The sequence below is a fragment of the Aulonocara sp. 'chitande type north' Nkhata Bay genome, linkage group LG15 (genome assembly GCF_057382095.1).
Source record: "Aulonocara sp. 'chitande type north' Nkhata Bay isolate Kocher_YH1m ecotype deep benthic linkage group LG15, A_spYH_male_GT1.1, whole genome shotgun sequence".
NCBI classification, from domain to species: Eukaryota; Metazoa; Chordata; class Actinopteri; order Cichliformes; family Cichlidae; genus Aulonocara; species Aulonocara sp. 'chitande type north' Nkhata Bay.
Window position 1 is genome coordinate 15,016,950 of NC_141358.1, and position 26,762 is coordinate 15,043,711.

The window sequence follows — 26,762 nt, forward strand, 5'->3', positions numbered from 1 at the left end:
TTGAGATGGAGGCTTTGATCACAGCAAGAATTGAAACCTTAAAGAAAAATCGTTACAGTAGAAGCATTTTTAATGGCAAAAAGATAACAATCCACTTCTCTTTAGTCTCAGGAATTTAGTTGAGGAATGATTTAATTTAGCTCAGTTTTGAGACAAAGTACAATCATCATAGGAATAAAAGCAGTTTGATAAAGACATGAAGATGTACAGTTACTTATATACACAGCTAAAAAATAAATAAATAATGGATCATTGAGCTGGTCAGTTAAGTCGCAGAGGGGGGTTTTAATCAGGTTCAGCTGCTTCGGTGTTCATGAAATTAACAGTAGAGGCATCGATGAGACAATACCTGAAACAGGAACAGTTTTGCAGGTGGAGGTCACAGGTTTTTTTCCCCCTTCTTCATCTTTTCTCATCATTTTTTTTATTAGTTTTGCATTTTTCTAAAGGTTAGTTTTGCATTGTCACTGCTGGCAGCATGAGGCGATATCTGGACCCTACAGATGGTGCACAGCATAGTTCAAATCATCAATACGTGCCATTGCCAGAAGGCTTGCTGTGTCTCTCAGCACAGTCTCAAGAGCATGGAAGAGATTCCAGGAGACAGGCAGTTACTCTAGGAGAGCTGTACAGGGGTGTAGAAAGTCCTTAACCCATCAGGACCGGTATTTGCTCCTTTGTGCAAGGAGGAACAGGATGAGAGAGCTACAATGCCAGAGCTACGAAGTGACCTCTAGCAGGCAACTGGTGGCTTGAATGTCTCTGACGAAACAATCAGAAACAGATTTCACGATTGTGACTTAAGGGGCTGACATCTTGTAGTGACCCCTGTGCTCACTGCCCTGCACTGTGGTGCCACACTGGGAGTAGCTTTAGAATACTAGAAACAATACTAGAAACTGTGCTTTTCACAGATGAGAGCAGACTCGCCCTGGAGAATGTTGTGCTGCCAGAAACATCTTTCAGTGTGACAGATTTGGTGGTGGGTCGGTGCTGGTCTGGGGAGGCACATCCATAGAGGGATGCACAAACGTCTACAAGCAGGCAACGGCACCCTGACTCTCCATTAGGTATCAGGATGAAGTCCTTTGACCCATTTTTCTTTTCATTTTTATGAGCTGTATACTTGGCACTAACAAACAGCTGACTTTATGTTTTACTTGTGATTTTCACAAGACCTTCACTTACAACACATGCTCAGCTGAAACCTATACAAGTGACAGACGATATACAAAGACATACACTTTCAACTTATTAGACCACATGACCATGTGGCATGAAACTGATCTTAAAGCTGGCAAAAAAGGTTAAAGTTCAAACACATCCCATCACATGTCTTGAAGACATGAAAAAAAAATCTTACATCATGGCTACAGTTTAATCCAAAAAAGTCTAATTCTAAACAGAATTTGTCGTTTATGTCAGAGGGCTAATTTTAAAAGCCGACTCTTTTGGTTTTATTACATTCTGTATTATTAGAAAGCGAAAACCAAAAAAAGAAAAAAGAAAAAAAGAAGTGACTCAATGGACCTTATATGGTACACTTCCTGGAGACGGTTGCTACAACAGTTTGTATCCTCTTGGTTACCGTTTGTTGTCAGGCCTAAACGCTGACATTAACAAGCTAACAGTTAGCTAGAGTATCTGGGGTTTTCTGAAAGATGGCTTTTGCTTCACACAGTCACAGAGATCCAAGCGGAACATACACCTTCTCCAGCCGCCCCAGAGCTGTCGAGAACCGCTCAAAGTACAGCGAGACGTCGACTGAAGAGTACGGTGCCGTTGTTCATGGTGTCTTAGATGCGAGCTTATAAGTGGCTAACTGTACCTGAAATATAGCATATTGGCTGTGGAAATAAAATCCACTACAGCGGCTTTACTGACTGTAAGAAAAAGTAGCTGAAGTTTATATTTCATTTACAAGTAATAAAAATCCGAGAGCTAAAGCATCCTGTTACTTGAATAATTGAGTAAATCAGATAGTTGTGGTCAGAAGTTTAAATACACTCGTCATGGGCACGAATGGCACTATAATTTTGGGATTTTAATGATTTCTTTGAACTGTTCTTTTTTCTATGTTGAAATGATTATACAGCATACTTCTTTAATGCCAATAATTAGGTGCAAAAGTATAAACACAGGCTCAAATCATACATGTATCTTTTGAGATTTAAATGTAGGTGCTGAAGGTACTACATTTTTAATAGGCCAAGACCTAATAAACAATCATGATTATGCACAACTGGTAGTTTCTTTTAACCAGCATAAAAATGATTGGAGCCATTTCTATACAACTCCAGATTTCTGGATCATCAGTTCAGACAACTGTTAGAATGTGTTACCACTTTTCCAGACCTAAACGGTTACCTCAGATGAGAAGAAATTGGTTAGGATGTTCACCAACAAGGTTCAAACCTAAGAACGCTGTACCAGCTGGCTAGTATGGTGGTGGTCGCATCAAGCTCTGGGGATGTTTTGCTGCCAGTTGCACGCTTTGTGCAGCATACAAGTAAAAATAATGAAGAAGGATTACCTCCAAATTTTTCAACTTCACTTCAAATCAAAAGCCACATGGCTGAAACTTGAACAATAATGCTGAACACAAATCAAACTGGTTTTGGATTAATGAAGCAGGCTAACATTGAGCTTCTCGAATGACCTTTCCAAAGCCCCGACCTCCTTGAAAATATGGCGACTACACTTAAAAGCCATGTGTGAACCTGGAAATCAAGGGATTTAAATGAATTCTACTAATTCTGACACTGAATTGAAGTGGTTGAAGGACATTTAATCAATTATAAAGGGAGGTATGTGCAAATATTTCAGAAAGATTTTCAGCCTTTGAATTCCCACAGACCTAATAGAGTCAAAGCAGTTGATGGTTGTTTAGAAGTGGTGAACATTTATAGGTGCTGGAAATAGTTGGAAACTTTTTGCATGCATTAAAATGAATTGTCGTCTTCCTGCAGGACAAAGCGTCATTATGGAAACATTATGTATGATCGCCGTGTTGTCAGAGGAAATACGTACGCCAAGCATATCCTACCAACTGTAAGTGTGAAACATTCATTTTCTGTTTTTTGTGCAGTGTAGGTTGTAGTTCTTTCCTTCTTTTCCCCACTGATAGACAGCTCAGCCAGACCCTGCAGAGATACGAAGACAACAGGCCAACAGGAGACGAGCCATCGCTCGAAAACAGGCCAGGGAGCAATTTAGACCCAACACTCCTGAAGCACTGGAGGGCAGAAAACACACTGATGTACAAACTGGTAAAATAATTCCCTGGACAACTTCGGCACATGTAAAATAATTATTTCTGACTCCAAAAACATGGAGTTTTTATAATGAGCTTGCTTAATTTTCAGAGCTCTACCTTGAAGAACTGAGCAATATTATTGCAACTACGGACATTGAGTGTCAGACTGACCCCTTCCTGGACAGACCAGCAACTCCACTCTTCATACCTGCCAAATCTGGCAAAGATGTCGAAACACAGATAGAAGAGGGAGAGGTAAGTAGTCCCAGTGGAAGGTTTGTTTAATAGCATTAACATAGTTCTAATAAAAAAAGGTTAGACCTGTTTGTTGCCTTCTGTTTTTCTGGAGGAGCCAATAACCCAGACCTAGACTTCTCTTTATAAGGCTGCCAATCACTTTGGCTCGGAGACTAAAGTACAGAATTTACTATACATTCAGGCATGTTTTGAGGCAAAACCTTTTTTCAAATTTAGTTGGCAAGGGACAAACATGCAGAAATGAGCTTGCTTTACAGGCGTTACTTCTTTTGGTTATTTTTGCTTTCTGTGTTTTAACAATTCTCTAGTTATTCTATATTTTGTTTTGGCTTTTTAACCATTTTGACCATATTTTAACCGGGCCGATCGTGGCTCAAGAGTTGGGAGTTCGCCTTGTAATCGGAAGGTTGCCGGTTCGTGCCCCGGCTTGGACAGTCTCGGTCGTTGTGTCCTTGGGCAAGACACTTCATCTGTTGCCTACTGGTGGTGGTCAGAGGGCCCGGTGGCGCCAGTGTCCGGCAGCCTCGCCTCTGTCAGTGCGCCCCAGGGTGGCTGTGGCTACAATGTAGCTTGCCATCACATGTGTGTGTGAATGGGTGGATGACTGGTTGTGTAAAGCGCTTTGGGGTCCTTAGGGACTAGAAAAGCGCTATACAAATACAGGCCATTTTTTTAACCATATTAATTTGTAATTTGGGTTTCATTATTTTATTTTATTCACTGGTTGGAGGTCATTTAATATTATTTTTTTCTGGTTTATTTATTTTGAAGTTGATTTTTCTTTCTTATTCCATGTTGCTCTGTTTTATTATCAGCTTGTCAGTAATCAAGACTCAAGTGTTGGTCTTTGCCTTTAATTCTGTTGCCTGTGAATTGCCCAACTTTGTGGAACTGAAAAAGAAAAGTGCTGCTAATTTATTTTGACTTTGTAAGGTAGTAATGAAAACAAGTTTTTAAATATTGTAAAATTCACAGTAAAACACCACTTTTTTATACTCGCCCTATGCAGCTGTTTGACTTTGACATTGAGGTGCAGCCAGTGTTGGAGGTCTTGGTGGGTAAGACAATCGAACAGTCTCTGCTGGAGGTGATGGAGGAGGAGGAGCTTGCCTGTCTGAAGGCCCAGCAAAGAGCCTTCGAGGAGCTTCGAAATAATGAGCTGGCAGAGGTGCAGCGGCTCCAGGAGATGGAGAGACGACACAACGAGGAGAAGGTATTCAAGTTCTAGAAACGGTCTCTTTATCCAAACATGTCTGTCTGCAGCCTGTAAACCCTAAACATGCAACTGGACTTATGCTAACCAGGTTTTAAGTTTTGAACTTAAAGTACCATTTTGTTATCTATTATAATTACACTCACTGGCCACTTTAATAGGTACCCCTGTTGGACTTCCCATTAATGCAAATATTAGCCAGTCACAGGCCAGCAACTCAATCCATCATCAGCTTGGGTTCTCTTTAAGTGCTCCAGCTTCCTCTTCACAGCCCAAAGACAAGCATTTAGTAGGGTTGGGTTAATTGGTGATTCTAAATTGACAATGAGTGTGAATGTTTGTCTGTCTCTTTGTGTTAGCCCTGTGACAAACTGGCAACCTGTCCAGGGTCTGCTTCCGCTACGACTACTGGACAGGCCCCAGCTCCCTCATAACCCTGAATTAGATAAGCTGAAGAAACTGCATCGTTGTTGGCAAAATTAACATTGGAACTGCCAGACTGCTCTGAGGTGATATGAAGGCAATCAAAAGAATCACTTGTTATGAACCTTAAAGCAGATGGACTACAGCAGCAGAAGAAAAGCACACCAGGTGCCACTCCTGTCAGCTAAGACCAGGAAACTGGCTACAATTGCCTGATCTGATCAATCTTGATTTCTGCTGTGAAATTTGGATGGTAGGGTCCAAATTTGGTGAAACATAGAAATTTCAATAGGGTCCATGTCAAGCTGGAGCCAAATCTCTGAGGAGTGTTTCCATCGCCTTGCTTAATCCATACAATGAAGAATCAAAACAGTTCTCAAGGCAAAAGTGGGTCCTGCCCCTTATTAGCGTGGTGTACCTAATAAAGTGGGAACAGTTTAGACATCTATTTCCTGTCAAGATTAGCTGTTGTAGATATGTGTGGTGATTCATCATCTTTTTAAAAAAAAAAGAAGTCACACAGGGAGCACAAATAATGTTGCCAGAGAAACAGTGTCATCAAACCAAGTCTGATATGGTAGTAATGTCACAGTGCTGATGAAGCAGATTAACTGTGTTTGAGTACTAAAATTCATATTTATGAGTCACTATGCATACTCCTGTAGTGAAGCTACATGAGTATGATCTCACTGACATTTTTTAGATATAATAGAGGTCATAGTGTTTGTGCACTGCTTACACCTGCTAGGTATGGTGGAGAATTTCAGGATTTCAGACATCATGAATGTGAGTTTTTTGGTGCCAGATTAAACAGATTAATCTGGGTTCTTTCCTCCCTCAGGAGCGTAGAATTGCACAGCAGAGGGAGGTGCTGAGGAAAGAAAAGGAGATTGCAGAGAAGATCGCCGCCCGGGCGTACACCCAGCAGTACTTGGCCGGTCTTCTACCCGCTGTCTTTACCTCACTAAGAAGGCACGGCTACTTTTACAACCCCGTGGAGAAAGGTCGGCCTACTTGACACACGAGGGTGCCGCTGCCCTCTGTTGCTAAAGCGTAATTTCCTTACATCTGTGTCTATTAATAGATGAAAAGGTAATTTTCTCAAACTTTGCGGATGAATCATATCTGTGGTTTTGATTTACAGATATCGAGACTAATTTCTTCCCATGGCTGATGGACGAGGTGAACAACAGGGTGGAAAGGAGATACACAGCAAGAGAGATTCTTGACAGTAAGAGACATTAGTTATTTTATTTCATTTTTTGATGACATCCCTTTTTTTGAGATTTTTTGGGTTGATGTATGCAAACCTAAATTTGCTATATTTAACAAAAACTTCTGCATAGCTATGTTTAAGTATTTTTTTTTCCAGCTTATCATTTTCTGTAGTCCACTCATCATTGCTGTAGATTTTCTGTAATTATACTTTTATTTAGCATTAGTTTTTTTTTTATCACTTCAAAGTGCTTTATAAGTTCAAACCAACTCAAATAGAAAGCAGAGAAATGAAAAGAATGGGACGTGCCACTCAAACTGAAATCTATTTGAGGATTCTGTAACAGCACTGAGGGTGGAGGAAGTACACCTTGCAGGTGAAAAAAGGCTTTTTAAAAACTTTATTTTAGACCCAGGTCAGCAAGTTTTAAAGCCTTTAAACATTAGATTTGACTGGTGACCATGTGTGCAGTTTATAAATGACTGATGAAATTAGTCATTTATAATAATTGGGCAAATAATTGAGAGGAAATAGCAGTTTTAAAAAAAAAATTCTAAAAAACTTGGTTCAGGAGGGTAGAGGTCTGCATTTACTTCTTGTAAACTTTTCCCCAGCATGCATTGTGTGACTACCATCTAGTGGTGCGTGATAAACATTACAGCTGTCACTGAAGTCAAACAGGACGGGGTGGGGTTGCACCTGTGTGACTGAAACATTTCCATGTTTTTGTCTGTTTCAGCTATGATCTACGATGTAACCCAGAAGAGACTTGAGCGCTTCAACGAGGAAGAGACACAGCCAGAAAAGTCTGATTCATAGAGAGATTTATACACAAGTATTTACCACAAATAAAAGTTTTTCTTCATGAACTGGTTTTTGTTTACGGCTCCAAACCCAGGCTACCAACAGGGAAGGTAATAACTGCCCTCAGGTGGACAAACTATGCCATGTCAACATTCATACTTTGGTTGAAGGGTGGCTCTTCTTAACTTTTTAAGTTAAGTGTCTTTCATTGGCTGTTCATAAATGACTGATATGATAGATCGGTAAATAGCTAATATCAAATGATATTAGACAGGAGGCCAAGGTGAAGGTGGCAGAGCTGGAATTGAAGATGTCAAGATTTACATCTGGAGTTGCATGAATGGGCAAGATTAGAAATCAGCATATCAATTTGACAACTCATGTTGAGTGGTTTGGAGTCAAAGTAGAAAAGTGAGGCTGAGATGTTTTGGCCATATAGTAGTGGAGGAGGAACAGAGAAAGACCTCAGAGAAGATTCATGGATGTAGTGAAGGAGGACATGCAGAGGGTTGGTGTGACAGGATATGAGGAATAGGATGAGATAAAGGCAGATGAGCCTCTGGGGAGACCTCTAAAGGGAGCAGCACAAAAAAGCAAAGATGATGACATCGGCCTGTTTGATATATCAGTTAATAATAATAATAATAATAATAATAATAATAATAATAATAATAATAATGGATTGCATTTATATAGCGCTTTTCGGGACCCCTCAAAGCCCTTTACAATACCACTATTCACAGTGCTTTAAGTGGGCTGGTACGCGCCGGTACTCAGTACCGCCACTTCTAAATATAGCTCTTGAGAGTACCGCCACCTCTCCATGCGCCCAGAACGTGCTTTTAGCGTACCGGTACTCTCATTTGCACATCTGTTATAATCGTTTGGCTGCGCTGCCGCTTTTCAGAGCGCCCTTCACAAGCACGCTTCCTAATTCGTCCCACCGAGAGCAGAGACTACATTACCCATACACCAATGTGTTTTACAAGTGAAAAGCGCATGCGTCGCTTTTGCCGTTGTCATGTCAACAACTCAACGTGGTCCGGAGAGGTTGTGTAAAACGCGCAAACAGCTGCTCTGTTAAAATACAAAAACAATGAACACTTAATATGCTCTCCTGGCTTCAGACTCTGAGTAGTAAAAGAACAAGGTCAGAATCAGAGGACTCGCTGGCTGACACCCCACCAAGCCAGAATGATATCGCTGCAGGTCAGATGAAAGCTGCACTAGTGCCGCAGCCGCGGACGACGGCACTTTTTGCGACGACGAGGACGAGAATGACACCATTTCTACCGATGACAACAGCCGCGTTAGCGAGCATGAGTGGCCAGAATGTTGGTCCCAAGCACAAGTCCGGTATTTCTCCACAAATTACAAGTGGCTGATCAGCAGAAATCAAAAGTTGGGTTGTAGTGTGTGTAGTCAAGTTTGTGCTCGCGTGGACATGCAGCAAGGGCAGAGAGTGTCGCAGGAGTGGAGTGGGTGCTTAATCTCGTCTTTTGGAAGGGACAAGGCTGCACAACAAAACTCACTACGAAAAAAAATAAAAGAGCACAGAGACTCAATTTATCACAAGAAAGCAGTTGAAATAAAAGAGAAGGCAACACAAAATACAATGCAAAAACACATTGAAGATATGAGAAAGGCTGACTACGCTTCAACTTGCAATGTGTTTAGAACAGCTTATAAGATTGGCAAGCATGGGCGTCCCTTTACAGACATGCCAATAGATGTCCAGTTGCAAGTCTTAAATGGTGTCAAGATGGGCAGAGTTTTGCACTCTAATAACTCATGTGCAAATATACTGGATCACATTGCAGCTGAAATGAAAAAGAAGGTAGTCAATGACATAGTGATGAATGAAAGAAAATTGTGTGTGCTCATTGATGAATCCACTACAATAAGTGGAAAGTCTGTGCTTGTCGTGTGCCTGCGGTCAGCTATTTCCAGTGAAAATCCAGACACAATATTTTTTGAACTGATTGAGCTGCAGGGGACCACAGCAAAGGACATCACTGAAGCACTGTTAGGATGTCTTCATAATAATGGCTTTGACCCTCACTACCTACAGGAACATTTGTTGGCATTTGCTTGTGATGGAGCCTCAGTGATGCTTGGGAGGAAAGCAGGAGTTGCTGCGCAGCTTTGTTCCAAATTCCCTTACCTGTTTGTCTGGCATTGTTCCAATCACAGACTGGAACTGGCAGTTTGTGATGTTTTGAAGGAGGTAGGAGGAATCAACCACTTTAAAATATTCTTAGATCAGCTTTACTCCCTCTACCATGCATCACCAAAAAAACCAAAGGGAGTTAACCGAGAGTGCTCACAATGTTGGACAACGTCTCCTTGTGATAGGCTGTGTTTTATCAGTGCGTTGGGTTGCTTCAAGTGAGAGAACAGTGAAAGCAGTATGGGAGAACTACCAAGCTCTGCAGGTACACTTTACAAGTGCTGCTGCTGATACCAGCAGGGACTCAAGAGAGAGAGCAAAATACAAAGGACTCAATGATGTTCTCACTACTGTTTCTTTTGTGGTCAATCTTGGCATCATGTATGACGCTCTCACAGAACTCAGTGACCTCTCAAGAATGCTCCAGAGACGGGACATGACTTTGGATCAAGCCGACAGGCAGCTGGACCGACAAATCCGGGTGTTTGAGTCAATGGTATCCACACCTGGTCCCTACACACAAACTGCCATTGAAGCTGAAAAGGAGAAAATCTTCAGAAATGTATGCCTGCATGAAAATCAGAGGGTTAAAAAAATCAACCATGGCCAATTTTTCCATAGCCTGGCTGAAAATGTTAAGTGCAGGATGACTCCAACAACTTCCTCGCATGTCAGTAAAACCTCATCTGAAAAGACAGATAGTCACCTCCTCTCAGACATCAAGGTCCTCCAGTCTGACTCCTGGCCTGCATCTCTAGATATTCAATATGGGGATGCAGTGGTCAGACATTTATGTCAGAGATTCAGAGTTGGGGAGAGGGAAAGTGTCCTAGGATTTAGGGAGTATAAAGACCTTAAAGCTTCCAAGACACCAGCAGCCCTGAAGCCGCTTCTTACAGCTGTCCACACCATTGCAGTATCAACAAGTGAATGCGAGCGAGCTTTCAGCTCAATGAATGATACTTTGACAGATAAAAGAAACTCTCTCGACATCAAAAGGCTTTCAAATATGATTTTCCTGAAATGCAACGGACCACCCTTGGATCAGTTTAACGCACAAACATATGTGCAGACATGGCTGGCACTAGGGAGGAGAAGTGCAGCATCCACAAACTGCGAAGCCCAAAGTGAAAGGAAAGTGGAGCCCAAAACGTGCTGGAGCCTTTTCTAGGTAAAATGATTTGTACAGTATTTCTCATTTTTCATTTGGTGTACTGTGATTGTATTTTGCTGAATCTGCTTTTGTATATTTTTCAGGGGTAAAGAAATGAACCATCTTCAAGACTCAAGATTATATTCTACTGTTCTATGGTTATTATGTTTGGGTTGCTTCAAGTGAAAGAACAGTGAAAGTAGTATGGGAGAACTACCAAGCTCTGCAGGTACACTTTACAAGTGCTGCTGCTGATACCAGCAGGGACTCAAGAGAGAGAGCAAAATACAAATTAGTTTATAATTTATTTTATATACATTTTGTGTAAAAAACAAAACAAAAAACTTTACAAGTGCTGCTGCTGATAGCAGCAGTGACTCAAGAGAGAGCAAAATACAAATTAGTTTATAATTTATTTTATGTACATTTTGTTAAAAAAAAATTTCAATACCTTTTTGCACATTTTATTTATGTTCAGTAGCTCTTTCTAGCTCAAGCAAATCCACAAACTAATAAAATGATTTATTATTTTGTATAAGGTTGTCTGTTGACTGTTGTATATAAAACCCATTCAATATAGTTGTTGTTACCTCAGGGGAGGCGAAAAAAAATAGAGTACCGGCACCTCTTTTGGGCCACTTAAAGCACTGACTATTCATTCACTCTCACATTCATACACTGGTGAAGGCAAGCTACAGTTAGCCACAGCTGCCCTGGGGCAGACTGACAGTTGGGCTCCAATGATTAGTAGTTCTGTGGGTCTTTTTTGCACTTATGAATTCGATGCAATAGTTGTCAATTATAGACCTATAAATAGAAACAACATGTTACAACCTCAAGATAATAGAATTATTAAAAAGCTGAAGTTCAGGTTTCCTCATTTTCCCCCCTTGAAGGCAAGCTTTTTCGTTCAGTTCTGCAGTACAATTGTTCATTTACTGCTTATCTGAATTAAGTTCCTGTGTGCTTCTGAGCTGTCAACATACCAATGAAAGAAAATCAGCCAAAATCTAATGTTCAAAGAGCAATCTTAAAAAGATTATCATCGGCAGAGCAGGCAGTGAAACAGGTTTTAAGGAACTCCAGATATTCAAGAAGAGCATTCAAAGTGCCTTCCTGTGTATTTATCCATTTGCATCTGGCATCCGACTGCAAACAGTTTATTCAGGTGCTCTAACAGGCAAATTCAAGAATGCTTTGCATTACTGTGACTGTTCGGCTCCATTATCCCAGCACCCAGAAAATGTATTTAAAGCAGCTGATAATTTCTCCTGCTTTAAAAACCAGCGAGGATTAATATGTTGGTACCAGCTTTGTTTCATGGGTTTCAGGCTAACCTCCAGGTGTTAGAGACACACCTATTTTCAGTAGACTTTGCTTAGAAAGCGGTTGTGATGACGATGATGGTGCTGGTGAAGCTGTAGTTGTTGAAAGCGAGGTAACAGCAGAAGCAGGGGCAGGCGGGACTGTCACCTCGCTCTTTGGTTTCGTATTATGGTGAGAAGTAGGTCTACCTCCGATATATACGGTCTATTTTAATCCCGTCCTCTCATTGGCCGGTTCACCTCTGACGCCAGCTCTCGGTACAGCACGCGCAGGGCGGATGACACGCGCTATTTCCCGTGTTAAAGTTTCAGCAGTGATGCAACTCCGCGCTCAGGACAGGTGACACCTGAGTCTTTGCGCTCTAAATTGAGGAAGTATTAAAAAAACAATATTAAAAGACAGTTGCCAAAGTGACAGCGCTCTTAACACGACAACTTACCGGAAAAATAAAAGTTTATGTTGCTTGTTGTGGTTATTGAATGTTATTACACGATTTTCGTATAATGCACTGAAAATTTGGGCTACATAGGAAATAACTGACTATCTTAAAAGTAGAAATACCTTAACATGTCTAACTGGGTGCTGTTATTTTAAGGTCATAAAAGAGAAGCACAGTTTAAAAATAAACCTTCAAATTAAATAATAATTAAATAACAAAAAGATTAAATAGCATAATTTCATCACACTAACTTTAAATAAGAGCCATTGCACACCATACTTATATTTATTTATTGTTATTATCCCACTTAACGTTGCAGCTGAGGGCCCTGTGACAAACCACCAAGATCCCCCACTATAGCAGGGAAAACACCCAAAATGCTCATCAAACATCAATGAAACTATTAATGGTTTTGTTGGGAAGTCCCTCAGAGTTCCCTTACGGGTCCCAGGGGCCCCGAGTGGTGACCCTGCTGCCCTGCAGCCTGCAAGGGCGGCACACAGGGATGTATGAGCGCCATATTGCGCCTGACTGGAGCAGCAGCGGGAGAGGGAGTGTGTGGACCCGCCGTGCAAACCACCGTCTCATCTCTGGTAAGACTTTATTCTTATTTCAACACCTCCGTCCTGCTGACCGACCCCGGCAGCAAAGCAAGATGGAAGAGCTGCAAAATAAGACTTTGTTTGGTTTTATTTATTTATTTTTGCGCTCTTTGTTTGTGTTGCACTATACAAAGCAGGCAAATCTCACAACAGGTGTCTTTGGGATTATAATGGGAATGTGGCTGAGGGCGGCGCAGATGAAGCTTCTGCACAAAGGGGAGCATTAAGACAGCGTGGGTTTAGGAGCCCGCTTTCTAAATCTTTTACCGTGTATTTTTATTAGGAAATCTTTTTAGTGGAAAAAGTGGAACGTGTCATAAAGTGGGCTTGAGTCGTTTCCCCGTCGGTGTGGGTGTGTACCCAGAGCAGACATTACAGTCCCGGTGAAATATTCCCTGTCTGCCGTCACTTTGTCCCGTTTTGTCACACTGTAGCTGAGCACTGCTTGCGCTAAATGCACTGTAAAACAGCATTGTTTCTGTTGTCTACTTCTTTCTTTTTAATCGACTTTGTGACGCGATGCAGGCAAATATTGAGCATGAAAGGCTTCCGTTAATATGAAGTGGGGTGTGGATTTTTGAGATAATGACGTCTTCAAAATAAAAGACCAAAACCACAGACGGGTGGGGACCATTACGTTTATTAAAGGTAGTGGTTGAGGTGTGTTTCTGTACTAAAGCTAAGCTGCATGGTGTCTGTGTGACTCAGTGTTAAGGTAAAGCAAGATTTCAGGATATCCGGTGTTACATTTCAAAATAAAGCCTTTCAAGCGCGACATTTTTGGTATTCGTTGATAAAAGACAAGAAATGGCTGTAAGAGAATTTAAAAAAGCCAAACAACCAACATCACCATTTTACCTTGTTAATGTGTACAGGTGTATAGGTCAATGTGTATCAGTCTGTTGCTGGCTAACACAGATGGATAACCATATGTGTTAGATACACATTCACACTACCAGTTTAGAGTCACCACTTATCCTAACCCCACGTACGTGACAGCGCGTCATTGATCCACTGATAAGAAGTATGGTAGTGCCCATCAATGGATCACTGTGAATTAAATAAATACATCCATTTGAATATGCAAACATGGGTTTTTATTTTGTTATTCCAAATGAAAATATTTAGGTTTAGAAGTTCCTCATAGACTGAAGATTTCTCTATTTTGTTTTGTGGAAGGATATTGATAATTCGTATTATTATAGTACTAAGAGGGGTAATAATAATTATAATAATTGTAATAAATATGAAAAATAATCGACGGATTAATGTTTTTTTTAACCAGTGTCTCAGGGGATTACTAGAAAACAATGACCAGTAAGACCAACTGCTCTTAATTTGAAGGCTGAAAAGCCCACTTCCTATGTTATTGTATCCGGCTGCCGTTGGCTTGTTGGTTTCCAGGGTGATTCATCCTGATGACTGTAGTCCGCAGGAGTGTCGCGCTATCCTCAGTCGGGTTTAAGTAGCGCAGAAGTGGCCGAAACTCGTTTCTCTTCTTTCTCTCTTTTCAGGAAGGCGCAGTGAAAGCCGCAGTCGCTCGGAGTACAGGTCTCTCCTTTTTTTATTTGACAGTTCCTCGCTCGAAGCCGGGAAAAGGACAGAAAAATGCCCAAAGCGGTAAGCAGCCCCTTTGATTTTTCTGTATAATTTCACTCTGTAGTTCTGTGACAGGTAGATTGTATTAACTGAATCACAGCAGGTAGCGATTACCACGCTCTCAAATCTGTCTAATCCTATTCGGAAAAATATATAAAGAAATGGTTTTATTATTTTTGTATTATGCGAATCTCATAAAAATGTGGTTATAGCGACACTATTATTATGACAGTAGAGCTTTATGAGATTATTAGCTCATGTAAAAATACGGTAGTCATGTTAAAGGAGAATGCCACTGAAAAAATTCAATGTCTTACATCTTTATTATTGTTCTCCATTTATTTTTGCTTGAAAGATAAGTGTGAACAGTGTTTAATTTTAAATGTGGTTGCTGTTTAAGTGGGTAGATCTATATTTTTAATAGCTATATGCTTTTACTGGATAAGGGTGGAAAGTCTTTGAATGCAGATGTTGGGTGGAAAACTGGCAAAAAAAAGTGACTTGCTGTCTATATAAACTGTATTTTATGTAGTTACCATGTATATGTGAACAGGTTTTTAGCCTTCAATTACTCCTGACTCACTTTGCCCCACCCGAGCTCTTACATACTGTACAGTGGCACATGGCTCGTCCTTTATCTATACCTCTTTGTTATGGAAATGTATTAGATTAAAGCCTATGTCAATATTTTTCTCCGTATAGAAAGTGTCAGAAAGATAAATTAAGCCAAGTTGTTTGCATGAGTAACTCATGCAAGTCAAACTCACAGTTTGAAAGTATCTCAATGGGAAAAAGGCAAACAGTATCAGAAATAGGTGCAGTTGTGCATTTTGTGTTATTATGGTGACAGGTTGCTGTTAAACAGATTCATATAGGGATGACAATGACTGGAGCCCAGATGAGCATCACTAAACATTTGTCGGTTTGTTTAGAAATGCCTCAGGGTTGTCATGAGCGTCACTGTGGAAATGACATCATTGCTGTCTTGTTAGCAGCAGCAGCACACGGAGTCCAGTTGACACAAAACAGCCTTTTTAGAAAATCATGTCAGAGTATTTTTTTCCACGATACCAAGAAGTCACAAGGCCTTTTTTTTCTTCCTAAAAAGTTTATCCTAAAGACTAATTCAGTGTGTGGCCTCATGATTCGCCCAGTCTTTCAGACATGGCATGAGTAAATGTCAGTAGGACACTGTTTTTTTAGTAAATCTCTTCTTTCGATGCTGTGGGTGGGGAAAGCTGGGAAACAAAACCCACAGCGAGAGTCAGATGAGCCTTATGTTACATTCAGCCTGTTTAATTTCATCATCTATTAGTCAGTTGAAGATTTTCTTACTTAATCATCAGTCTGTGCAGTTTCAAAAATCCCTTTTTCTTCCCCTAGACACACATTTTTGTTTGAGAAATGACAGTTAAAGCTGGTAGTTTTTGTCTCTTCTTCATGAAAAATGCACCTTTTGTGTCAGTTTAACAGATTTCTTTATTTCAAAGACACAAAATTAAGTCTAAAAACATTTAGGAAAGCCCTAATGAACAAATGTGAAGGTATATTTCATTTTAGCTAATGATCCTGAGAAACCAGAAAGGGACACAAACCAAGCCTCAGGGGTGTCATAAGCTCCTACTAATGGTCCCAACCCCATGATAAATGGGTGTAAAAAAATCTGTGCCAAAACCATAGACATAGATCCATAGATTCAGCTCTTATGTGTAATAATTCACAAAAACTCACCAAAATCATCTAACCATCCGTCTGCTGTGAAACAGTCAGGAAATGTAAATGTGAAGTCACAGTCAAGCAGCAAAGGATCAAAAATGCAGACTTGCCTTAAATGTGAATCAAACTGAGAGAGAAACCTACAGGCACTCTGCAACTGTTAGAGTTCCGATGATGGGTGTGATACCAATCATTCCTGCCATGTGTTTTATCACTGTGGGGCAGGACTTCATTGCAGATTTGCGCGAGCAGCGAGGTCTCCTGTTCACCCCTCTGAATTGCACGTTATCCAAAGTAAACCTCAGTGCTCCCAGAATTTCCTCAGGATCACAGCCCTGTGACAAAATCAACACAAGGCGTGGCTGGCATCACCGTGGATGGGTGTTTTCTTCTCATGTCCAGTCCCATTGTTGCTATTTGTTCCTTTTAAATAATTGATTACTCAATCATATGAGGAACACCCTCCAGGCGTGATTCACCAATCCCAAAGTGGTTACAAGTCCTTGAAGTCTCATTCTTTAGTTACTTGTGTTAAATGTTGACAGAACGAGCTGGCCTGTTCTCTCTCTCTCCGTCTGTGCTGCAGTCATTTATTGGTATATTGCCATGGTGACTCCCTTTGTACCAGACTCTTGTAAAGCCATGCAAATTATGCAGAGGTTAAATATTGAATGGTCATCACCGAAGAATGCACCGTAGCCTATTCACAGTTTAACTACTGAGGTGATGCCCAGTAGTTTAAGAAACTTCTTAAACTTGCCACTGAAACATCCAAAGGAACGTTAATCAAATCTCGTGGTTATACAGAGCTGGGAGGGGTTATGTACGCATAGACTTTGGAAACTGGAATAACCAAGTCAGTCAGGCCTCTAAATTTAAAGGGTCTCAATTTCATGTTAGATTTGGAAATGGCACTCTAGGAAGAAAAACAATAGTGAAAGCAAATTGCTGTTACAGTAACCTTTCTTGCAATGAGTGTCTAACCTGATTAGAAAAAGATAATTTAATCTATCTTTTTCTAAAGATTACCTCCAGCCTGTTCCTTAAAACACACACACACCCAGTGTAACCATACAACATCTTGTGCAGATGGAGTTAATAAAGAAGATCTAGGAGACTGCTTTAACATAAAGACTGGAAACTGGAAGGAACAGGCAGCCTGGCTCTGTGCAAAGATTCCACTTGTGAGCCTTAATCCAGGCTGGTCATTTATTTTCACTTCCAGATTTAATGCCTTCTACATTTGCTTGTAGAGACCTTTTCACTCCCAACAGTTGAAACAGTGGTTTCTTGGTCCATTGAGTACCATGAGTGAATTAACACAGTGATAAAACTGTATTCTCTGACATCACAATGTTTTTTTTTTACTTCATTCTTAACCCTTGCTAAACTAGTATTTTGGTATGGATGCACTTCAGTGTCAGCATAAAACATCTTTAGATTCAGGCAGATATGTTGGTCTTCAGTGATTGGGTAGAAATAACCAGGTAGCAAGGAGGCAATAGGGGACTGAAGCTTGAAAGGGAGTGGAATGAGTTGATTTCAGGTACTTTGTGCACCACATTGCGGTCTGATCGCCTCATTTAATTCTGACCATGAGATCATGTGCACTTGTTACCATGTTTTGGCTCTCACTGCTTAGTAATCTGTGTTGCCATAGAGCTCGGATTGCTTGTTAATGTTTCATAGCTACCACCGCGGTGCATCTTCCTCTAGGAGTGATTTGCATAACCTGTGCTGTTACAGTGGGTTTAGGAAATAGAGCTTCTGTTACTAAAATCTTGAAGTCCGGTATTAATATGAGGCTGGGGTATAAATGGTTAATATGAACTGCTGGACTTTCCTCTGACTAAAGTTGCTCTTTGTGGAATTCTGGGTCCTTGCCTGGTGTATTTTTAGCATATGTGTCATGTTTTCTTTACCGCTGTGAATGGCCTCAGTTTATTGTGAGTTACCGTTGGAGAACTTAGTTTGAGATCAGATATCACTCACTCACCGGTTTCCACTGGCTTGTCTCCTACACATATTCATATATTCCATTCTCTTCTGGTTAGGGTGTGTGTGTGTTTTTTCCTTCTAGATGCTCCATCTGTAACTGTTACATCTGTAACTGTATTTGTAACACCTCAAACTGTAAGCGCTAGAGAACAGTAATTTAAAAAGAAGAAACCTAAAAAATAATACTTAATAGAGCCGTTTCTGAGCGATTCTGGTGAAGTTTTTGTGGTAGGTAATCCTTCTCCTCTGGGATGTAGATGGTGATATTGGAGGCTACTGGGGCACTGCAACTGAAAGGAGAGCTTTGTTTTGCTGTGTAAAGTAAATGCAGTGCTTCCCCTCCTTCTCCAACTTCCAAGCTGTGACTTGAAGCGGGTAGGGGTTGCTTAATTGGGCGAATGACTCAAAACCTTTCAAATTGTACGCACATGTGCCATTAGAGGGTTGAGCTCAGTGCTCCATTGTTTTTATTTTGTTGGTAAAGCAGAGTTTGCTTTGTTGCTGCTGGGTTTTAATGTCATGTGAGTTTATTGGCTAACCTGACTTGACAGGAGCAGCAGACTGGGGCAGTAAATGGGGCATTTTGAATATCCACTGACTTGACTGCTGTGCTCTTACAATATCCTGAAGGGCACAGCGGTGAGGTGCTTTTCCATGCACTGCTGTGATTGGATTTGCCTTCCCTGGAGGATTTGCGTGTAACAGTTAGTTGATCAGTCCGCAAAGCTTCATGGGAATCAGCGGCCCTCTGAGTCACCACATTCATCGCTGCTCCGGCCCAGATATCCCTTTTCCAGTGGGCGTCATTCAGTTTGTTCACCGCTGAGGCTCAGTGTAGTTCACAATGGACTGGAGATGAAAGATGTCACTGGAGGCCTTTCTCTCTCCTCACTCTGTGTCCACTAACCTCTTTGTATCGTTTTCACTGGGCATTAATAAGCTCAGTCAATACCCTGAGTATCTGTGCCTTTTCATAACCCCCCCAAATACCAGAGACGGTTGACATTATAGCCACAGAAAAGAGGTTCAGTATGTGGGTTACCTCAAAGCAGCCACTGTAAATATTTGTGCATTGTTGCATGGTCTTTGTGTAAATTTCATATCGTGCTTACTGATTACTAACCAAACCGACAATACAGAATACCGTTTCTCTCCATTATGAGACACACTTGACGTCAGTTTTCATTAGGCACGGCAGTCATATTGTTTGAAATGATTCTGCACGTTAATCACCGGGGTGGATGGCTGTGAGTGGACATTAACTTCTGGGCCTGTAGAGCAGGTTTCAGTACGATGGACCTCCTCTTTTTGTAAGCACAGGTCACTGTGATCAGTCATTAACCAGAGAAGTGAAAGACTCTGAAGTTTTGAATAGGACTGAGTGAATGGAGTTCCTTCAGTTGAACCATCCAGAATAACATACATTGTGCCATTATTAGCTTGGGAAACTGGTGTAAGCTGTGCTTATGATATCTAATCTTACTTTCATGAGTTGGACTCGTCACTGCATATTTTAATCAATAACACCTCCAGTTTTGCAGCACAGTTCCCTTCAATCAGCTGGTCTGTCTCTGAGAAAGCAGAGCCCCTTCTGTTTACTCTGCAAATACACCCCCCTTACCAAACACACACTGACACACACATAAACACACACATTGCAGCTATGTTCTGCAGCAGTTTAGTATGATTTACCTTGGTGTTTTTTTTGTTTGGTTTTTTTTTACCTATAAGCACCCCTCTGTGTCTCTGGGTCAGCATTTGTACTTTTTTTCTCATGTTTTTCTGCAGGTCAATGTTCGCGTCACCACCATGGACGCTGAGCTGGAATTTGCCATCCAGCCCAGCACCACCGGCAAGCAGCTGTTTGACCAGGTAAAGTGCATATCACCTCTGTACTTGACTGTGGCATCAGTGTTGGCCTTTTAAAATTTTTTAAAGACTTTGGAAACAATATTATGTGGTATAATATAAAGTCTTTGAATCTTTTAGCCAAGGTGGTGAATATAGTTTGGCACAAAATTAGGAATCATGCTGAGAAAGGATAGTGGATATACTGGACAAAGATGCTAAGTAAGGAGCTGCTTGGCAGGAAGAAAGAGGAGCACTGCAGAGGAGGTTTATGTATGTACTGAAGGAGGACACGTAGAGTTGTGACAGAAGAGGATATAAGGGTTAGAGTGGGATGGAGGAAAATTATCTGACACAAATTATGACACAGGTAAGTACAAGTGACCGTGGCAATCTGTTAGTAACCACCTTTTCCCCCCAGTGATTGAAGGTTGCCAGGGGTCACTGACTGGTCTCTAAGACTGTGTGACTGAAGACTAAGTGCTTGCATACTGAGTGTCAAAATCTCACTGTTCCCATTCTTCCTCCTGAGGCCTCATGTCCCTTACCCAAATAAATAAAAGAATTTGTCAAATCAAGTTTCCTTTCCAGAAAGAATTGCATTTAGATTAATTTTCAAACTGCTGTGACCTGTATTATTGCACCAGTAAACTGGGCTGTTGTGACTTTCCAGTCATTACTTCTGGGCCTGAAAAGCTATCCAGCACAGACCAGATTGCAGGATCTTTTTCCTTAAAGACTCCTTTTCAGCATCAGGGACTGTTATTAAAAGTTTCCGGTGATGAAGAACAACAGCTGAATGTAACGCTTAAGATGAAGCAAACATGAAACTTGATGAATATGTCAATCAACTTGATGGTTTATGGCTTAAAGTGGTGAATGAAGTCTGTGTGGGTGGTTACACAGTGTCAGTGCAGAGTGAAAGGTGTGGTCACAGTGAAGTAAACATTTACCTGTTGTGACTGTAGCTGTCTAGTGAACGGTGGTCTTCACTGACTGTAAATTATTACTGATTGCTTCATTCTTCTGCAAAGCCTTACAGCTTAATTGTGCTGGCATTTAACCTCAGATTTATGTTTCTGTAGTCTTCCATCAGGGGCGAGTTGAGTGTTGATGTAAGTCAGTTTGATATTTTTACCCACTACGGTGAATGACATTACGTAATCATAGCATCTGGCTTTGTTTCTTGTTGCTATTACTGGTCACCTGCCTTACTAAAGAAGACCATTTTAATTTTCACTTTCCTGTTGCTTATGACGCCATTGTGAAACTCTGTAGCAAAGATCCAAATGTAGATAACGAGTCATTAGTATGAGCTCCTCTGTGGCTTTTACGACAGCACCGGGGGAGGGAAGGCATTGTTTTAGCCACTTCCTGTTTAACTTGTTTTTCAATAGCAAAGTAAAGCCGACTGTGGATTGATTTTTTTTTTTTTTTAGTCAAAGACATTTGAATGCAGTCATGTTAAGTGTAGTATTGACCTAAAAAATCACAACAAAAACTTCCAGATTCAAAAATGGTCATGTTTGATGTCTCGTGTAAAGTGGTGTATGAATTACTTGCATGTAACTGATCAGTTCATAACAAATTTTCAAATAGCAGAGGCATCGTCACTAGTTTTGTAGAAGTAAAGATGAACTAAAGACCCTGATGTTGACCTCTCTTTATTCGCCTACTTGTTACAATGGCTGTAAGTAGGGTGTGCCACAGATAATCATTCTCTCTCTGTGAGTGCCAGAGACAGTTCACAATGCTCTATTTTTATCATCAATACAATTTGCTACTCCAAGCATGGGAAATTATCTCCAAAGCTTTGAGCAACCGTTCACTGTGCCTCCAGGTTTAAATGTGTGACAGTAACTTTGGAAATTCCTTGGCCCTGAAGTCTGTTTGTGCCTGATTTAAAAAAAAATATATATATATTTTTTGAAAGCCTTGAAAGCAGTCGGCAACAGAAAACAGAAGTACCCTCATAGAGTTCAGCAGCTTCGGAAATGCTGAGTAACAACAGTGAGCTCATTCCCAGTGCAAATGTGAGGCCTGGCGTGGCCCGTGTGGTCAGCGCTGATCATAGCCTTCGTCCTTGTCATGCTGCTGTTAAGGAGAAACGCCTGCCACTCCCCTACACACCCTCATACGGTTTCACTTCCATGTGACTTCTGCTTCTTTTCGTTTTGCCTTAAGCCACAGTTAGGAAAATCACTGCCACTGCATTTTACAGTAGTAGCAGTGGTTAGTTAAATCTGGCCACGTTCGGCCTCCAGATACTTTCTCCTGCGTCGGTGTGGTTTCGACAGATTTTCAGCTTCAGCTCTGTAGAACTGGTTTGGATCAGTTAAAAGCTGGAGGGGCAATTGCTGTGAAGCAGCTGAAATCATGGCAACGTTTTTAAACAGTTCAGCAATGTGTTGAACCGAATCCAAGTCCAAGAAATATGTCTGACAGGTGGCAGCAGAACAATGTGGCACCCAAGCTCATACGTCAAAGATTCATACAAAAACATTGCTGAGTTCCTTGTCAAGAGAGGTAAAATGTTCCAATGTGGGATGTTTGTGGTTGTGTTATGGTAGAGCTATTCTTAGTTATTAAAATGAGCAACTCTGGATTTTCAACACTCCCTTGGTCATAGTCATTGTCATTTGCCTCGAACCGGCAATCCCACCTCAGGGCACACTCCACCTTTGTCGTGGTCGGTCCTTGTTTGGGGGGGGAAACCTCTCCCTTCCCCGCCTCAGTCACTGGAAGACTCTGGATCAGTCTGCCTGGGGGATCCAGTGAGTAATGCTTTTTCAGGCCAGTGGCATTCCTGCCTTTTACCACAAGGCCTGAGCTCCCATAAACCAGTAGGAGAGACTTTCACTCAATGTCTGATGGCTTTTAGCGTTAACCTGACTGCTAAATATTTCACAGGTGTTTTCCCCTCTTTTCTTAATCATTGCCAGAAAAATGCAGAGCTGTTCTGGTTGCCTCTTTGGCCTCTTTGGTTTTATGTATGAAAATTAACTTATTCATACTGGGTAATGTCATCAAGAATTTTTTAGTAAAACCATCCACAGGTTAGCCAAAAGGCATTCAATTCAGCACTGGAAAAAGGCTCATATGTAAGGTAATAGTCATTAATTTAAAAGTCTGAAACATTTTGTCATTTTTGCTACGGACAGAAACATTAGGAGACATTACAGCCTCATAACTAAAGCTGGGATTCTGGGATTCAGTGTTAGCCCCATACTGCGGATCACCTGCTTTACGATGCTTCATTTCAGTGTAACTTAAAGATATAAACTTGACAAAGTGCTAACAGAGAGCTTCCTGGGTAAAAATTCAGTTATGTGAATATCCTGTCTGGCAGGTAGGACGTAACACATTCTCTGAAAGAAAATGAGAAATTCTCATTCTGGATGAGAATCAGGCTGATCATTAGCAAAATAAAGAGTTTTCAGTTAGTGCTGCCTAACTAGTAGCAAATATATAAGCAGATTTCATAAGACTTTAGTGCTAGCAAGGTGAGGACAGACAATTCCTTAAACCACACAGAGTATTTGCAGTACTGAGAACTAGGGAAAGTGTCTTGTTTTCTGCAGTGCACTGCACGTGAGGAAGGCCTCTTGTTTGGGTGTGCCTGCCTTAAACCTGCATTCTCTCTAGTGGCCCACAGGGGGCGACTCCACTGGTTTCAAAAAGTAGTCCAGCTACATTAAAGTCTATGAAAAGCTACCCTTTAACTCAGTTGACGATTAACTTCAGTAAACACTTTCCTTGTGAGTTTGTGGTCTCAGTTGTTAGTTTCAGTAAATATAATCCAATGTTTGTTTTTGTGAATGATGATCCCATCGGAGTCAAATAGTGCAGTAAAGCAGGGTGTGCTTTAGGGTGGGCCACTGTTGTGATAAGCATGTAGTGTCTTTGGTTTGTTTGTCAGATTGACTCCACCAATACCAAGACAGTGATAGTTAAAACGCTGAGAGACTTCAATACAGGACTTCAGTAATGTAATGTTACAGTGATGATGAAGCTTATTATCTCACAATCGAGTCTAAGCCATTGCTAAAACTTAAACAAATAGTCAAGGGATTCAGTCTATTAATTCATTTTCTACCACCTTAACCCTATATCTGTCTTACTGGTTTTACTTTATAGTTTTAACAGTAAGGTATTGTGACCATATAGGATTTTGTTTAATATTAAAAATGTAATCAAAAGGCTTAAATTGAATTTCCAAAAACCTTGAAGCTAAGTTTCTAACTGGAATGTTTTACTCGGAGGGAATAAGTGGTACACTTGGGTTTCAGAGCTCTTGACGAATATTGAGGTAAACTAGCAGCAACCCATTAAAGTCGAGGCAACCTGCCAAATCACCCTGCTGCGAAGTCAGTCCACTAAAACCGTGTCCCCGGGTTCAGATTTAATCCACCTCTAATGAACTGTATTATTTTCAAAATCCTTTGTCAGCAGGTGTCCGTAACTTGTACAGCATATTTTGGAAGCTAGTTAATTTTTTTAGGCGAACCACAATGTTGTTGGTAAGCTTATACGGATTACTTCAACGGCAAAGTGGTATCAGGGATTTCTTCAACTGAATGTGAAACAGAAGCTCATTTAGGTATATGTGTCGCTGTTCCTTCTGGTATCTCTCCCTCTCAGTCTGTGGACCCCAAATCTAAAAGCACCATGAAAGGACCGATTGTTTTCTCAAGCCTTATGAGTTTCACTACAGGTGAGATGCAGGCTGAAGTGCTCTTGCTCTCTTATTCCAGGCTCTCGTCTTGTTGCTGCTGCACTAAATACAATCCATCTAAAGGTCTAAAACAAAGCCAGTCTTCTTTCATTCAGGGACTTGTTGATATCTATCAAGAAGAGAAAAACATTGTGGATTTAGCTAAGTGTTGCATTTAATCAAAAGAGTCTTGTTTTGCTGCATGATTACTTATTAATATTGAATGATCGTTAAAAATGATATTTCCCAGTTATTGTTGTGGCGATTTACTTATTGTCTTAACTGTGTTTTTTGTGATTTAAAAGAAAATGTTCCTCAGGGATCCTCAGAGACCAGTAAGAATACAGTGAATGGTTTTACAGTGGTTCATGCCCAGGATCTTATGTGGCCAGAGGGATCAAACATGTAGCATTTAAGAGCGTACCTTTGTTTGTCCTGGCAGTGTCTAACTGCATTAACTAAAGCCTGAGAATGTGTAATACTATGAGGGCTGTCCACAAGATTACTGTGGTACCTGAGTATGTCATCTTAAGGATAGATTGTATAGACTTTGCCAAAGGTTGAAAATCCTTCAAAGGCCTTTTCACAACTCGTCATTGTGAGAGGAGAAAAATTACAAGTTAGTGTGATTATGTGGAAAATTACAAGGCATGAAGGCCACGATCTTTGTATTTTTCTGAAAATGAAAAACTTTGTGTCACATCCAGATAATAAAAATGTTATTAAGCTACAAAAAGATTTCTGTTGTAGTGCGTTAGGCGATAAAAGGAATAGCTGTTGTAGCTCTGCTAAATCTGAGTGCTTTCTGTTTCTCTGTGCAGGTGGTAAAAACCATTGGCTTGCGTGAAATTTGGTACTTCGGGCTTCAGTATGTGGACGGCAAAGGTTACCACACTTGGCTAAAACTGGACAAAAAGGTAAAACCCAGCTTTAAAATATGTTTTTGTGAGTGTGTGTGTGTGTGTGTGTGTGTATTGATACTTAATTGTGAATGATTATTATTATTGATAATGCCAAACCTGTGTCTTATTTATACTTTGATGGGCACTTTCCTTTTCATTACATGGTACCTGATTCCTGCATACTGTGCGTGTATGTCATGTCTGCTTGGCTCCTTTCACACCCTTCCCTTTTGATTAGTATGGAGTAATAGAGAAAGAATGCATTGTTCTGAGGGGGCGATGTATTCAAAGGTCTCTTGTTTGCCTTTCATTCAGTCAGTAGCTGCTATATTGCTATATTCGTAATATGACATGGCACCTGGTTTCTGTGTGCTGCGGTGGCTAAGGAGGGTGGAAGGGGTGGAGGGGGTCAGGGCTACATGTTATCAGCTGGAGGTGGATTATTTGACAAAGAGTATGAACTCTTTGTGAACCATAGCTGCCTCTGTTATGTTCTTCTCTTTCCCTGAGTAAACACACTTTACCTGGCCTCGGCTCAGTGTTGATCTGCATTATCAAACGGACAAAAACAGTCTTGTGAAAAGCACACATTTGCCTGATAAACAAAAGATCCCTGGTTCGATTCCGGGAGGGGACCCAGATCCTTTTTGGGGTTGCGTCAAGAGGGCATTAGGTTTTTAAAATTAAAATAAATCTGCCAGATCAAATGTAAAGCTTGTGAATAAGGGAGCAGCCTAAAGAAAATCAGCCAGGTGATAAAGTCATATGTCCATAGTCCACATGTTCAACTCTGCAGCTGATCCTGTCCTAATAATCTGATCTGACGATAATTGATTCCAAATTTGAACCACTAGTTGGGTGCTACTTCTGAATCTCAAACTGAAGCAGGGAGGGAGGCACCACGTTTTTACATGAAAGAAAAATGTGTGGGATAATTTTTGAAATGTACACCAGCCTCTTTTTCGGCTCCCATGAGGAGGGTTAAGCTCAGATTTTTAAAATAATGTTGAGTACACCGATCTTGTTTATCTCTAATAGCTTTGAAAAGAAAGGTTATGAGTAATACCTTTCTGAATGAAACAAATGCCAGAAACGATGCTAATCTGTCCTGTCAATTTATAATTT

At 40.8% G+C, this 26,762-nt stretch overlaps 2 protein-coding genes across 2 annotated transcripts in view; both read left to right on the forward strand.

Moving 5' to 3' along the window:
• Nucleotides 1–1,560: 1,560 nt before the first annotated feature.
• On the forward strand, nt 1,561–7,235 carry rsph3 (radial spoke head 3). Its single transcript, XM_086263817.1, has 8 exons — nt 1,561–1,771; nt 2,970–3,051; nt 3,128–3,269; nt 3,366–3,511; nt 4,524–4,727; nt 5,992–6,154; nt 6,295–6,381; nt 7,106–7,235. Exons 1-8 carry the CDS (start codon nt 1,662–1,664, stop codon nt 7,183–7,185), a joined length of 1,014 nt encoding a protein of 337 aa, XP_086119943.1. The 5' UTR covers nt 1,561–1,661; the 3' UTR covers nt 7,186–7,235.
• Nucleotides 7,236–12,758: 5,523 nt separating this feature from the next.
• The window catches only part of ezrb (ezrin b), a 30,648-nt gene continuing 16,644 nt past the window's right edge, over nt 12,759–26,762 (forward strand). The window contains exons 1-4 of the mRNA XM_086264513.1: nt 12,759–12,851; nt 14,375–14,480; nt 19,962–20,045; nt 25,557–25,652. Coding sequence (XP_086120639.1) covers nt 14,469–14,480; nt 19,962–20,045; nt 25,557–25,652 — 192 coding nt within the window. The 5' untranslated portion in view covers nt 12,759–12,851; nt 14,375–14,468. The remainder of the gene's footprint in view (nt 12,852–14,374; nt 14,481–19,961; nt 20,046–25,556; nt 25,653–26,762) is intronic.